Source organism: Silene latifolia, chromosome 11 (assembly GCF_048544455.1).
Source record: "Silene latifolia isolate original U9 population chromosome 11, ASM4854445v1, whole genome shotgun sequence".
In the NCBI taxonomy this organism is placed as follows: Eukaryota; Viridiplantae; Streptophyta; class Magnoliopsida; order Caryophyllales; family Caryophyllaceae; genus Silene; species Silene latifolia.
The window spans coordinates 18,655,369-18,669,853 of record NC_133536.1 but is presented as its reverse complement, the minus strand read 5'-3'; the positions used below and the strand labels follow the sequence as shown (position 1 = coordinate 18,669,853).

The following is a 14,485-nucleotide window of genomic DNA, read 5'->3' as shown; positions in this document are numbered from 1 at the left end:
CTAACCAACGATTGCCGGCATCTGAAGAATGCCATTGAAGAACTGATCCGGAAGGGGAGCCTCGGCAAATATGTTGCCGGAGGCCAAAAACCAGATGCCGGCGGGTCAAATAGCAAGTCCGTCTTTGAACGGATAGGAGTAATCCATGTTGTCATCAGGGGCAACAGGAACGATGGGTCCGCTCATGGGCACAAACGGCACTGGATGAACCATATCGGCCATCAACTTTGTGCCCAACACGACCACCCCGCTCCCAACATCCCCGATATGACCATCGGGCGGGAGGACTACGAGGGAGTCATCGCTCTTCACAGCGACCCACTTACTTGATCCACCTGGACATAGCCAACCACTTGGTGAAGAGGTGCCCGATTGACACAGCGCCTACACGAACGTTATGTACGAGAGAATGCTTTCTCGGCCTCGGTCCGAGGGTTGAAGATTTGAGCCCCGCACCAACCCGTTGTACGACTTTTCGGGGTCGGTCGGTACCCCGGGGTCGGTCAGTTGCCGGTGAGGTTCGGCGGGGGAGGTGCAGCCAAGAATGTTATGTCCGAATTCGTAGTCATCGACGGCACGTCTGCCTACAACGTTCTCATAGGTCGGGTCACTTTGAGCGAAATCGACGCTGTAATATCCATCCGGGCCCGGACATTGATATACATCTCGGACCGGGGGGAAGCACGTAAGCTCGTCTCGAAGGACGAAAAGGACCACGGCGTATGGGAGATACACACTAACTGCCCTTCCACGACGGATAGCTCGAAAGCCAGCATCGTTATTTTTAGCCCGAACGGAGACGTGTTTGAGCACGCCTTAAAGCTTACCTCCTTGGCCTCAAACAACGAATCCGAGTACGAGGCGGTGATAACCGGAGTCGAGCTAGCTAGGGCTGCCGGAGCGGAACACATTGTGTTGAAGACAGACTCACTGTTGGTTACTAACCAAATCAGAGGGGAGTTTGAGGCTCGGGACGACGGAATGGTAAGGTACCTAGAGAGGGTAAAGGCCGACATAGCGAAATTGAAATCTTTCCGAATCCAATGCGTTCCCAGATCCGAGAACAACCGGGCCGACGCTCTCTCCAAACTTGCCAGCTCAACCATCAAGAATGTCACCGAACCGTCTTTGGTAGATATCAGGAATGCGAAGAGCATCACTGAGACCGTCGGCATGGTGGGCAACATAGAGACCGAGACAACGTGGATGACTCCGATCATGAAATACAAACTCACAGGTGAATTGCCGGAGGACCGCAATCCCTCGGCCAAGATAAAAAGGATCGCCGCCAGGTACTTGGTGTTCGAAGGGGAACTATACAGAAGATCCATAATAAGACCACTCTTGAAGTGTGTCGGTCCACCGAAAGCTTGAGAATTGATCTTGTGAGAGATTCATGAAGGCATCTGTGGACACCACATGGGGGCAAGAACGCTAGCCCACAAGGCTCTCCGAGCCGGCTACTACGCCCCACCATGCTTCAAGATTCCGAACAAAGACCAAGAAGTGCACGAACCGTCGGATGCATGCCCGGTGATACACGCTCCCTCCGAGACCTACAATGGGGTGCTTAGTCCCCTTCCTTTCGCACATGTGGGGATGGACATGCTAGGGCCGTTCCCAACGGCCTCCGGAGGAAGGAAGTTCTTGATCGTCGCCGTTGATTACTTCACCAAATGGGTTGAAGTCGAAGCGATGCCAGCCGAAAACCCACGGCCGTCGAAAGGTGATCTGGGAAAATGTTATAACTCGCCGGATTACCCCAAGTTATGGTATTTGACCACGGCCGAGAGTTTTGGAGCGACCTGATAATGAACTGGTTAGAAGAGCTTGGCATCAAGTTTGCGTACTCCTCCGTCTCCGCCACCCACGAGCAAGGCGGCGGCAAAGGAGGCGGCCAACAAAACAATCCTCACGGTTTGAAGAAGACAGTTGAAGACCTTAAGGAAGGTGGGCCGATGAACTACCCGGTGTCTGTGGTCCCTTCGGACCACGGAGAAAGAAGCAACAGGGTACACCCCCTTCCACTTAGTCTACGGTTCCGGCGATCCTACCAATTGAAGCGACGGTGCCAACATTCAGAACGGCTACCTTTAACCCGATTGAAAACGAGGAAGGCCCGAGAGCTTCCTTAGACTGGTCGGGAAAGCCGAGATACAAAGCACGCCTCAACTTGGCAAGTATATCAAAACCGGATGAAAAGAGCCTACAAACCGAAGAGTCCACAAAAGGGACCTAAAAGTGGGAGACCTAGTCCTAAGGAAGTCGGCTACCGCCACCAACAAGGGAAATATTCATGGTAAAATCGACGGCCAATCGGGAGGGCCCCTACAAGGTGGTTGAAGAGATGAGGCCGGGCACATCCGGTGACAGACATGGGAGGTGTGCCTTTGATGAGCCATTGGAACACCGATAACTTAAGGAAATACTTTGTATAGCGGCGGAGGTGTCCAACCCCTTGTGGACACCCCAACGCACGATCATAACAAGCGAATGAATCACCCAAGTTTTCCATCAGAGTGTTTGTCCCCCTCCACAAAATTGCCACCAGGCGGGCACTCAAAAAGAAGAACTGCTATCGAGCCATAACCCCGATTACCTCGGCCTTAGCCGAGAGCGACGGGGACACAATGACCGATACGCTAGAAGAATTGCTATCGAGCCATAACCCCGATTACCTCGGCCTTAGCCGAGAGCGACGGGAACACAATGACCGATACGCTAGAAGAACTGCTATCGAGCCATAACCCCGATTACCTCGGCCTTAGCCGAGAGCGACGGGGACACAATGACCGATACGCTAGAAGAATTGCTATCGAGCCATAACCCCGATTACCTCGGCCTTAGCCGAGAGCGACGGGGACACAATGACCGATACGCTAGAAGAATTGCTATCGAGCCATAACCCCGATTACCTCGGCCTTAGCCGAGAGCGACGGGGACACAATGACCGATACGCTAAAAGAATTGATAAAGACGTTACGCAGTTGAGATATGCATTCTAACTGACTCGGCCATGCCGACGGTAAAAACGAAGGCACTCGATTAATAACGCAAGAAAATAAGTCAAGGTTCGTAATCAAAGTCCCGGCCAAGCCGAGGACCGAAAAGATAAAACTTTATTGAAAATGATTGCAAGGAGAGTACAGACGACGGCCGTCCCCATAAGGATAGCCTAAACTCTACCTACCAAAGCTTTACAAAAAGCTAGGAAACAAAAAAAAAACACAAAAGGTTACAGACTTGGGATTTGAAGCGCCAAAAGATGGCAGAGAGAGAAGGCTCAATAATTGGCCCCCGAACAGCTAAAGCTATCCGAGACGCCGGGTGAGTCCGGTGACGACCGCCCGTCTCCCTATGCCTGTTCTTTGCCCTCCATCAGCGGCGGCACGGCACCCTCGGTGGCCGGCACGAGAAGAGGGCTCGACATTTTCAAGTGCCTTTAGCCTGTCACCCTCCTTCACCTTTGCATCATAGTCCGCCTTGGCCTCGTAAACCGAGCCGCCTCCGCCTTCTCGCAGCCGCCGCCTCCGCAAAGATCGCCATCTCGTCCAAAAGCTGGTCAAATTTATCCCACGGAAAGAGCCCTCGGGACGAGCCTTCTTATTGCCTCCTTGGTCGCCTCCTCGGCCTGGTCCCGGAATTGGGCGCACATTTTAGGGAGAAGATCATCTTGAAGCATTGCAATATCCTTCTCCTTTTGAGCAAGGGCGACTGCGCGTCCCCGAGCCCCTCCGCCCTGGTTGTGGAACAGATCCTTCCACTTTTCCCCCTTTGCAACCACGGCGTCATAACCATCCTTGTACCTGTCCCGCTCCTCCATCATCTTGGCGGTGGCGGCATCGCCTTCCTCAACCTTGGCCCTCTCGGCCGCTAGCAACTTCTCAATTTCTTCCACGCGCTTCTTGGCAGCGAAGAGATCCAACTTAGCCTTCGCGGCTTCCCCCTCGCGCGAGAGAGGTCAAGTTTAAGCTTCGCGATCGGTGGTGCGACTTGGGCCATGGTTTTCTCCCGCTCCGTGATGTAGGAGCCGGCTTGTTGGGTCCACTTCGCCCCCGGACCTCTTATACAATTTCACACCCTCGCCACAAGCTCGGAGGCGAGGAATTTCTTTGGCCGAGGAGTCAACGATGACATTTTGTCACCCACCTTTTCAATAGCCTTCTCAGCCGCTTCCCTATTTTGCCGTTCGGTGAGAGCGGCAGCTGCCGAAGGAGGATCTACAAAAAATTTACACAGAGCATCCATGTCACCATGCATTGACACATCAGAAAGCCGGTCATCTGGGATGTCCAACGAACCAGCTAAATCCGAACCACAAGTTAGATCCGTACCAGTCTGGACCCTCTTCGTACGAGGGTCGGCTGAGTCAATCTTCTCCCCGGCAACGGTGGAAGCAGACGGGGGCTCTTTTCTCTTCTTCGGAGGAGAAAGGACCTTAGCAACGGTCACCGCCCCATCAGCGATTTCGATGACCTCCACAGGCTCTTGAACCACCTTTGGGGTCGAAGAGGTAGGCGGCCCGACGCCGCCGCCAACACGGACGCCGCTTTCTTTGTTCTCTTTGGCACGCCCCGAGAACCCTTGCTTCGGCGCCGCCGGATCAGTGACTTGACTCCTTATCCATGAGCTCGTTGGGAGACGGTCTACGATCACGCAATTCAGCCGTAGGGTGCTGTCTAACGACCTTCCTGTCCTTGTCAAGCCCTAACCTCTGCAAAGTCCTCTCAGACAGATCCTGGCCAAACCGGTCTGCAAAAAAATCAAACAAAGGTTACATAAAAGTAAAACAAAGCCCTGAAACAAGAGCATAACAGGCAAAGATGGGCCCCACACCGACCCCACTCACCCTGGCTGAGGGCCGGTATGAGGCCGACGTGGCAGAGCAGCTCATCCTGAAGAATGATTTGAGTCGGGGGCAGCCATCCCTTCTCAGCATCAAACAGCTGCATCACCCGCTTCTCATCCTCAGTAAGAGGGACCATCGAAGCGTCCATTTTAACTTTACCCCGGGCGGTACACTCCTCATACTCTTCCCGGTTCTCACACCGCAAGTAAACAGGGCTCTGGAAAGACAGAGGCAGGGGGTAGTCCTCCGGCACTTGAACATACACCCATCGCCGTTGCCAGTCTTTGCAAGAAGTAAGTTTGGACACGGAGACGAAGCCTGGCTCCGCCTGCACGCTATACCAACCCACTTTACCAGCGATTGAGGGCCGTAGATGATGAAGGCGGCGGAATAAGTTGACTATCGGGATCTCCCCCCTAAAAAGACAGAGCCACACAAAGCCAACTATCGTCCTCATGGCCAGCGGATGTAGTTGGGCCAAAGCGACGTTCATAGCCTTGATGATGGCCATGACGTATTTATTCAGAGGAAACCGCACCCATACTCCGGTGCCACGATGTACACGCCGGTGTGACCCGGTGGAGGGCAACAGACCGCCTGACCCTTCTTAGGGATAACGATCTTGTACCCCTCACCGAAGGAGAAATGGCCTCGAAAAATGTTTTCACGGAGCAATCGGCGAACTTATGGGACCAAGCACGGTCAAGACCAGTCGTGCAGGGCTCGCCATGATCCGGGATAGACAGCCTCCTACCATCAGAAGGAGTCCCCTCATCCTCATCAACATCGTCATCCTCATCCTCCCGTTCCTCCAAAATTGGTGGATCGACTACGGGAGAAGGAGACCTAGGGCCCCCAAACCTTATCGGGATGGCGTCTAGTATCCCCTCCTCATCAAGGCGCGACGGGGAACCCCCCCGCGTCGGTTTGCTAGGCCCGACATCAGCAGAAGACATGTTTACAATAATAACTTACAGAGTTAAGAAATTGGAAAGTTTGTTTACCTTGAAGAAAAACACCCGCCGGAGTAACAACTCTGAAAATTAGAAGACAATGAAACCCTTGAAAGTTTAGAGAGGAAAATTTTGGAGAATGAAATTGGTGGCCAATTTCACGGGATAACTGCCCTATTTATAGGGAAAAGCCCATGAAGAAGGACCAATCGAGAGAATGACCCATGAAGCGTCAACCAATCGGCGTGCGGACACGTGTCGGACATGCAACCACGGGATGTCAATCGTTTGCAACAATGATCGAACTCAATCAATGCAACGGTGACCAAGCGTCTTCAACACGCCCATTCGTATCTCTCCGCCTATTCACCTTCCTCAACAAATTTCCAAGCATCCGTTCTCCGCCGCCACATGATCAACCAAGCTAAGTAAGCGCGGCCGGGGCAATAAAAACAACCGGCTCTCTCAACCCCTGGTCTCGGCCGGCGTCGCTTCCTTTTCCACATCGAATGCCCTGTACGCATCCATGCGGAGGGGGGATATGGTACGGCCTAAGAAAGACCAGGCCGAGGTCAAAGAAGCCGCCGCTTGAAGAAGCCGTCTGAGAAAATTTTTACAAATTACTTGCGCAGAATATACGCTCAAACGTACATCGGAGCCCATACCACGGCATAGACTACGCTGGGGCAAATTGATGGGGCATATTTCGCACCGCCGACCAAGTCAACATATTGAGCAAGGTCAAAGATATCCACAAACAAGTCAACGACTTATGCGGCCCTAGCCGATGCGACCCATCGGCATCTACTGTCGACTGGTCTCGGCATGGCAACCCGCCACCGGGACACATACCCGCGTACTCACATCCAAGACCCCTCGGCGGTGAGTCAACAGGGCCCGCCGGCCCGCCATAGGTCCCTCGGCCGAGGGGTAGATCAGTCTTTCCACCTGCTAGCCACTTGGCCACTTGGCCACTACGTGACAAATGGTGAAGGTCTATAAATACTCCTCAACCTTCATTAAGGAAAGGATCCACAACTTAACCTAAGAAACACTATTCATCTGGTATAATCTTCCCTCTCTCTCTACAATATACATTTAGCCAAGGAACAACTTATCCCCTAAGTTACTGACTTGAGCGTCGGAGTGAGTACGCTTGGCACAAAGCCAAGCCCTCAGTTCGTTCATTGTTGCAGGAAAGGCCGAGAGGAACGATAAAGACAAGAAGGATTCAACCAAGGACATCATTCTACAAGCAACGGGTGGTAACGAATATCTGCTCTGGAATTACACCCGGAACAAATGGAATGGAGTTTGATAGTAGGGTGGTATGGGGTTCTAAATCCATACTTGTCTAATGTTGTTTGGTTCACCACAAATTATAAAGAGGAGGAATGGAGTTTGAATCCAAGGGGGAAGGGTGGGTATGGGATTCCAAGGGGTTGGGGTGGAGTTAGAATCCATTGGGTATCTAACTCCATTCCAAATCACCCCAACCAAACAATGGAATGGATCTAATCCATTCCATTCCATTCCAATATACCCAACCAAACACCCCCTTAGCTCTTTGTATCATTTGCCACAAATCGATCGATTTTCTGACCTCCGATGATGTAGCAAATGTGTGTAAAATCAACTTTAATTGTGAGTGATAATGCAGTGCGAATGACAGAAAGTGAATGAGATAAGTTAGTTCTGTGAGGTATTTATGCAAGTCATATGAAATAAAAATTGTCCCACACCTACCAATAAACATTTACCAATATCGGAGCTACATAGAAAATGGTACTCCTCTCAACAGAGTAAATCACGCAGCCATGCAATGAGCACATAGCAAACTATTCTTTCGCCTTTTACTAAAGAATACCGTGTGCTCGTTGTTTATAAGTGGTATACGTTTATTTTTGGAGGGAGCTTCTTCATTGGAGCTTCCGGCAATTCAAGTGCAAAACCTTGCAGTCTTATTTTGGCGGTCATGTGTGATTTGGTAGTCATGAAATGATAAAACTTGCTGCTTTCAAGTTTCAATGGAGCTTCTAGCAATTCACATGAAACTTGTAGCTTAATTTTTCGTTTCTGATCAAAGCTTTATTTGGCTACCTGAAGATTACCATCTCGGCAAAGTTGACGTTTATCAGCAAAAGCTTATAGATTCGAAGCCTACACACTTGTTATTGTAATTACATTAGTGTTCATTTACAATAACTGGCCTGGGTAATCATATAAAGGCAGCTTTGCTTGCAAACATTTACTAATCCTCCCACAATTTATGTAAACCACTTTGTTATGGCCGCTTATTTGTGGGACCAGCTGTTCTATTGAATTTGCTTCATTCCTAGGCTCGTGATCAATCGAATCACGTGACAGTAGCAGCTGGGACAGTTAGTACAGTTACCTGATCGATTGAGTCGTTGCCTAAGACTTGGGGGAAATGACCTTCCTTTCCATCGACACTTGCCTGCCTAATCAGTAAAGCAGAAACAGAGCCGAGTTTAATGACGAGAAGCTACTTTCGAAACTATCTTGAGAATGTTTTTTTATTAATCTGTAAATGCTCTATTTCAGCGAATTTTTCTTCCAGAGACTGATAATTACGAGCATTAGTCACAAAATCAGGATTAACTCGGCGTTGTGTAATTATTTTAGTCGCAAAAAGGACTGCGTAGCCGTAACCAACAAAAATGTAGGGGATTCTCATAAAATTACCAAATATTCTCCGATAATTTAACCTGTAAGCAAGAGACAGCTTCACTTTGTTAGCAGAGCCACGAAGATTGGAACTTAAATTGGGCAGGGGCCGCGCGAACGCAGGCCCCCATTATAACAAATTATGACGTAGACTCTCCCACATTTGGGGAGATCTTAAGCGTGTGCATCTCCTGAGTGCAATGGAGACCACAAGCCTAGGCCATGGACCTTCTTGATCGGCCATAGACCCCGTCCAGGTAAGTACTTTACTCACTGTCCCTGAGTTTCTTTTTGTATGAATGTTAGGTGGTCATATGTTTTGATATCCCGATGTGGGATACTACTTTAGCTGAAACTTGTATAAGAATGTTAGAATTGCACTTCTACCAAGTGAACTAGGTTAATTTATCTCTTTATGCAATGCATGTGTAACCATTTTACTTACACTTGCAAATTAATGTAATTCCTTTTTTTTTTTTTTTTTTGGTGAAAGAAGCGGGATTAACCCAAAGAACACAAGTTTGAAACTAACAAAAAAACTAAAAGGCATAAAAAGGAATATAACGAGGCCTAGCAACACCTCCCATATCCTCTTGAATCAACTGGAACAGCTGCGCCGACATATCCGACACTTCCCAGATTTGTATTTTTTGCCCTTGCACCACGCCATGATTAGCCATAGTATCCGCACACGTGTTTGCTTCCCGGTAAATATGGTGAGTGTGTACCTGTATTCCCGTATCACGCACAAATGATTTGCATATCCCGATCAAATGAGAATGTGCCGATGAATGCTCCTACTCATGCTTCATAAAATGTTCGACTATTTGGGAATTTGTTTGGATAATTAATCGAGTAAAATTCCGCTCCATAACAATAATCAACCCACGCTTGAAAGCCATTAGCTCCACTCTAGTAACTAAAGCAATGCCTAGCTCTCTGAGTAAGCTACCAGCATCTGACCTGATGAATCACGAAAAATACCACCTGCACCAGCCAAGGCCGGTTACCTTTGGATGCTCCGTCAATGTTCAAAGCAATCTAATGCATTGGAGGTGCAATCCAACGAACAAAAATTTGCTTATAGCGCATTTCTTTTGAACGAATACTCACATCCAGTGATTCCTGAGCCATCATAATTTCCCAAAACCGTTTCATAAAAAAGGAATAGGTGTTCAGCGGTATTATTTCGCTTCTGCCGAAAACCCCGAAATTCCTCCATCTCCAAATCCACCAAACAATCATAGAGAATAAAGTTGGCCACAAATCCAATTCCGCATTATTTCTAACAGATAGATTCGCAACCACCCATTCCCGAGCATCAACAATCTCCATAAAACGATTTATTTTTGAAAAAGGAAACAAACCCCATACAAATGATGCATCACTTTGACTTATACAAATTTAATCCTTTTGTAACTCAACAATGATGAGTTAACATATTACTTGACGAATTATAATTGCTACAATAGAATAGGTGAAACAAACAAATATTCATTTAGGATTAAAGTCTTACAATTCAAACTATTTTGGATTCAAAAACTTGTTCCAAGATGTAAAGCTTAATCCTCAATACAATTAACTAAAAACAAACAGGCAACTGGAAATCGTTTTTGTGTTTTCCAATGGTTACCATGTAGACCAGTATATTATGAAAGATAATGTGAAAAATCACATGTTAGGTCTCCCACATCAAAGAAAGAGAGAAGTATAATCTACTTTATAAACCAAAGAGCTACTCCTTCTATTACCAATTGGTTTTGGGAAGGAACCTCCTTAAACTTGTAAAGCGGACGATGGTGCCCATTTGCTAATGATCTTGAGCATTAACCGTCAGGTCACCAATGCTCACATTACTTAGCCAATTGGTTTTGGGATAGGAGAGCCTTTGGAAGGCTTCAAAATGGCATTTATTAACCCCTACTAAACTAGACTAATCACGTTACAACTTATAATAACATTTTGTTTTTCAAAAATAGTCATATTTAATTGTAAAATGATTTTAAAACCGCGCCTTATAATTTTAGACGAAAATAACCCGTTTAAAACAAGACCAACTCATATCTAATTTCATTCTCCCATTATTTACCATTCCATTCCCATCCATTCTGGCTTTTTGAATAAAACATCTCCCAAACTTGGTAAAGTACTCCCAATTATCATCTTCTTAATCTCACATGGATATTCCCCTCCCATTCCTCCACCACCATTCTCCAACCAAAGTCCCACTTATTTTCCCAACCAATAAACAAATCCCATAAAACAAACACATACACATGGATCTCTTCACACTAACCCCATCATTCCACACCTTACCCCTACCTAAACCCCGCATTCAACAACCACCATTATCCTTCAACCACACACACCGCCGCGTCATCCGGTGCTCCACCACCATGCCAACCACCGCATCATCCACCGTCCAATTCGACCTTCGCGGGTATTGGACATCCCTGATTAGCGAGATCAACACCAAGCTTGACGAATCAATCCCGGTATCCTACCCTGAAAAGATATACGAGGCTATGCGCTATTCCGTCCTCGACAACGCCGCCAAACGGGCCCCGCCTGTTATGTGTATTACAGCTTGTGAGCTCTTTGGTGGGGACCGTCGAGCTGCCTTTCCTACTGCTTGTGCCCTTGAAATGGTACTTTATTCTCTTCTCGTCATTTGTTTACCTATCTCATTTTTGTCCCGTCATTCATTTGCTTACCTTTCTATTTCGAGAATGATTGATCAATAAACTCGAACAATTGAATATTTGGTTAGCTGAAATAGCAAGATCATTGATTATATTTGCTGGATTTAGACATTCTTTGCTTGCTATCAGGTTAACAATTTATATTACACTTACTGTATTTAGAAATCCGGAATTCGATTTTAAAACCCCTAAGTTTACCTTGATTTTCCATTATATTTTCGTTCTCCCTTTTTGTTTTTCATTTTCCCTTTTTGATTCGCATTTTGAGGCGTGCGTTTACCTACGGACGGTTCGAAAGGATGATTCATGTCAGCAGACCCCAAATCATTTTGGGATTAAGGCTCTGATGTTGTTGTTACTATATTTAGCTGAATGTTAGTGAATGTAGAATAGGCTTATCTGTTTGGTGCGAAGAGTGCCAAGTGACATTTGCACAAGCAATGACTTTACCAAATTAGTTACTCCTTCCAGTCCCAGTCTTTTGTTTCCCTTTTATATTCGTTGTAAGGTGTGTTTTAATCAAAGGTAAATAAATGATTGGGACGGATGGAGTACATTTATTTGCACAATTCATGGTTTGTAACGGGCGAAGATCCAAGGTTTTGGGTCTGGCGCTTTGGCTATTATATTGAAGCATTTTATGTCTTCAACCTCAGTGGAAGTAACCCTAACCCTTGTATCTTATAGTTAAAGTGGGTTTTAGTACTCCCTCCGTCCCGGTCATTTGTTGTCCTTTGGTTTTGGCACAAAAACCAAAGAAAGAGGGAAAGGGTCAATTACTAAATGACATGTGGAATAAATGACATGTGGAAAAATTGAATGTGAATGATCAAATTACTCATCAAATTCATTCTTAAAATAGAAAGAACAACAAATGACTGAGACGCCCCAAAATGGAAAAAGACAACAAATGACCGGGGACAGAGGGAGTATGTTTCAGTGAAGAGTTTGAGCAACGTACATTTGTTCTGTCCTATGGGCACGCGGTTTTAGTGTCTTTATTCTTGCGAACTCTCATAGTCTCTTGTTCATACCCTTGCAACATTTGTAACTGTGAAAGAGTCAATCTCAGTATCCATCTTATGTCTACCCTTCTCCAGAATGTTTTCAGTGAGTCTACATCATTAATTGCATCCAACGCTAAAGTGTTGAAGATTATCCAATGGCTTTCTTTAAGAAAATAGTGCTTTGATAATTTGGGGCTCTTACCACTCTGCGTCTTGCATTTACGTCAGTCTTTCACCAAGTGACGTGAATACGCTGGCCACCTTTCTAGTGCATCAGTTATATGTTTGAGATCTGAGATTCGTACATTGACAAAATGATCGTGGTCTAGGACTCCGGTCTGTGATAAATGCTGATTTGACTGGAATGTGAAGTGGGGGAACTTGTGTACAATTGCACCATGTCATTCATGGAGAGTGTACCATGTAGTTAGTGGTTATTGAATTGATTATACATACGGGTCACTTTCAAATGTAGATTTAGATGAAGGTGTGAGACGTCTTTTGGGACACAATGAAAATGAGGAGATTGTCATTGTGTTCATCTAGCTATGTAGTAGCTAGTTAGCGACTATTTTCATACTGTATTTTTTGGAACTTATATGGAGCATCAAGCAATGTCTCATGAATCATGATATTGTGCAAATAGGTTCATTCCGCTTCTTTAATGCATGACGACCTTCCATGCATGGACAATGATCCAGAACGGCGAGGCCATCCAGCTAATCATGTTGTTTATGGGGAAGATATGGCGATCCTTGCCGGAGATGCACTCTTCCCTCTAGGCTTCCGCCACATTGTCACACATACCCCATCTGAACTGGTCCCCGAGACCCAAATCCTCAAAGTCATTGCAGAGATAGCCAGGTGTGTGGGGTCTACAGGCATGGCAGCGGGCCAAATTGTGGACCTAGAAGATGGGCCCAATATGGTGGACTACATACAAGATAAAAAGTTTGGGGAGCTGGCTGAGTGCTCAGCTGTTTGCGGAGGACTGTTAGCAGGTGCCAATGAGGATGAAATCCAGAGGCTAAGAAGATACGGTAGAGCAGTTGGTGTATTATATCATTTAGTTGATGATATTTTAAAAGAAAAGTCTATAGCTGATAAGAGGGACGAGAGTAAGAAAAAGAGAAGGAAGAACTATGTTAGTGTATACGGTGTGGAGAAGGCCATGGAAGTAGCTGAGGATCTCCGAGTTCAAGCAAAGAGAGAACTGGATGGATTTGGAAAATACGGAGAGAAGGTGACGCCACTTTACAGCTTTGTAGATTATGCTGCTGACAGAGGATTTAGCATTGGTACCTGAAATCGATAATGTTGTCATCTTGTTTTATGCTGAAGCATGAAGGTGTTTTACGGCTATATGATTTTATGCACTGTAAGTAGAGTTTTCCCACTGAACTGTAGTGCATGTGCAGTGGTGGTTGTTTTTACTGAACAGGGATTTGATGATTCTTGTTACAAGCTAAATAACGATGTACCCGAGTTATGTAGTTAGTTATATATAGTTCACTGTCGAGAGTGTTGGTGTTTTCTCTAAGCTTAAATACAGACATTCATGAACTCCTATTCAGAAATTTCGATACTTGCAAGTTGCATGAAGTTGAACAGAATGAGAAGGGAAAGAAGAGGAATAAAGATCCTCTCCATTTGTGACCCTAACGAAGCATGTCAAAAGATGTAGTCTAGAAGACTAGAACAGAGCCTTGATTCATGTCAACCAAACACGACCTTAATTGAGCGATCCCTTTTAATGAACTAAAACGAATTAGACCCCTCAAGCTCGGACTGGATGAGGAGACGTAGCTCTGACATAGTAACATATGACCCTTACATTTTCATACGAAGCTAATACTCGAACCTTACAATACACCACCGAGAATATAAGATCGTTTTGACAAAGACTTTCCGACGGCAAAACATAAATCAAAAGAGAGACTATTACAAAATATTTTTGTGAATGTCTATTTACCTCATAGTACTCCATTACTTTAGTAGGAATAAATCTATACAATATAATTAAAAGGTTAATGTGACATGGAAAATGTGACAAGGCAAAATTAAATATGACATCACAAATTAAATGTGACATGGCAATATCATAATCCACATATTATCAATCTATACAATATATTTTAAAAGACTACATAAAACATTAAATATTATTATATGAGTCATTTTTACAATTAATTTGTATTTTGTATTTGATTATATAATATTTGCTTAGTGACAAATTACATTACAATATTGACGTCTTGACGGATAATTATTACTAAAAAAACACAC

General features: G+C 45.8%; 1 protein-coding gene and 2 non-coding genes across 3 annotated transcripts; 2 read left to right on the top strand and 1 right to left on the bottom strand.

The window, feature by feature from the left end:
- The first annotated feature begins 7,615 nt into the window (after nt 1-7,615).
- LOC141615551 (U5 spliceosomal RNA) lies at nt 7,616-7,733 on the top strand. The gene has a single exon (XR_012529968.1). It is a non-coding gene; the product is annotated as a U5 spliceosomal RNA (small nuclear RNA).
- Nucleotides 7,734-8,592: 859 nt separating this feature from the next.
- LOC141616417 (U1 spliceosomal RNA) lies at nt 8,593-8,755 on the bottom strand. The gene has a single exon (XR_012530766.1). It is a non-coding gene; the product is annotated as a U1 spliceosomal RNA (small nuclear RNA).
- A 1,885-nt stretch (nt 8,756-10,640) lies between these two features.
- LOC141611285 (heterodimeric geranylgeranyl pyrophosphate synthase small subunit, chloroplastic) lies at nt 10,641-13,732 on the top strand. The gene is made up of 2 exons (XM_074429792.1): nt 10,641-11,138; nt 12,846-13,732. Exons 1-2 carry the CDS (start codon nt 10,767-10,769, stop codon nt 13,503-13,505), a joined length of 1,032 nt encoding a protein of 343 aa, XP_074285893.1. The 5' UTR covers nt 10,641-10,766; the 3' UTR covers nt 13,506-13,732.
- The last annotated feature ends 753 nt before the right edge of the window (nt 13,733-14,485 follow it).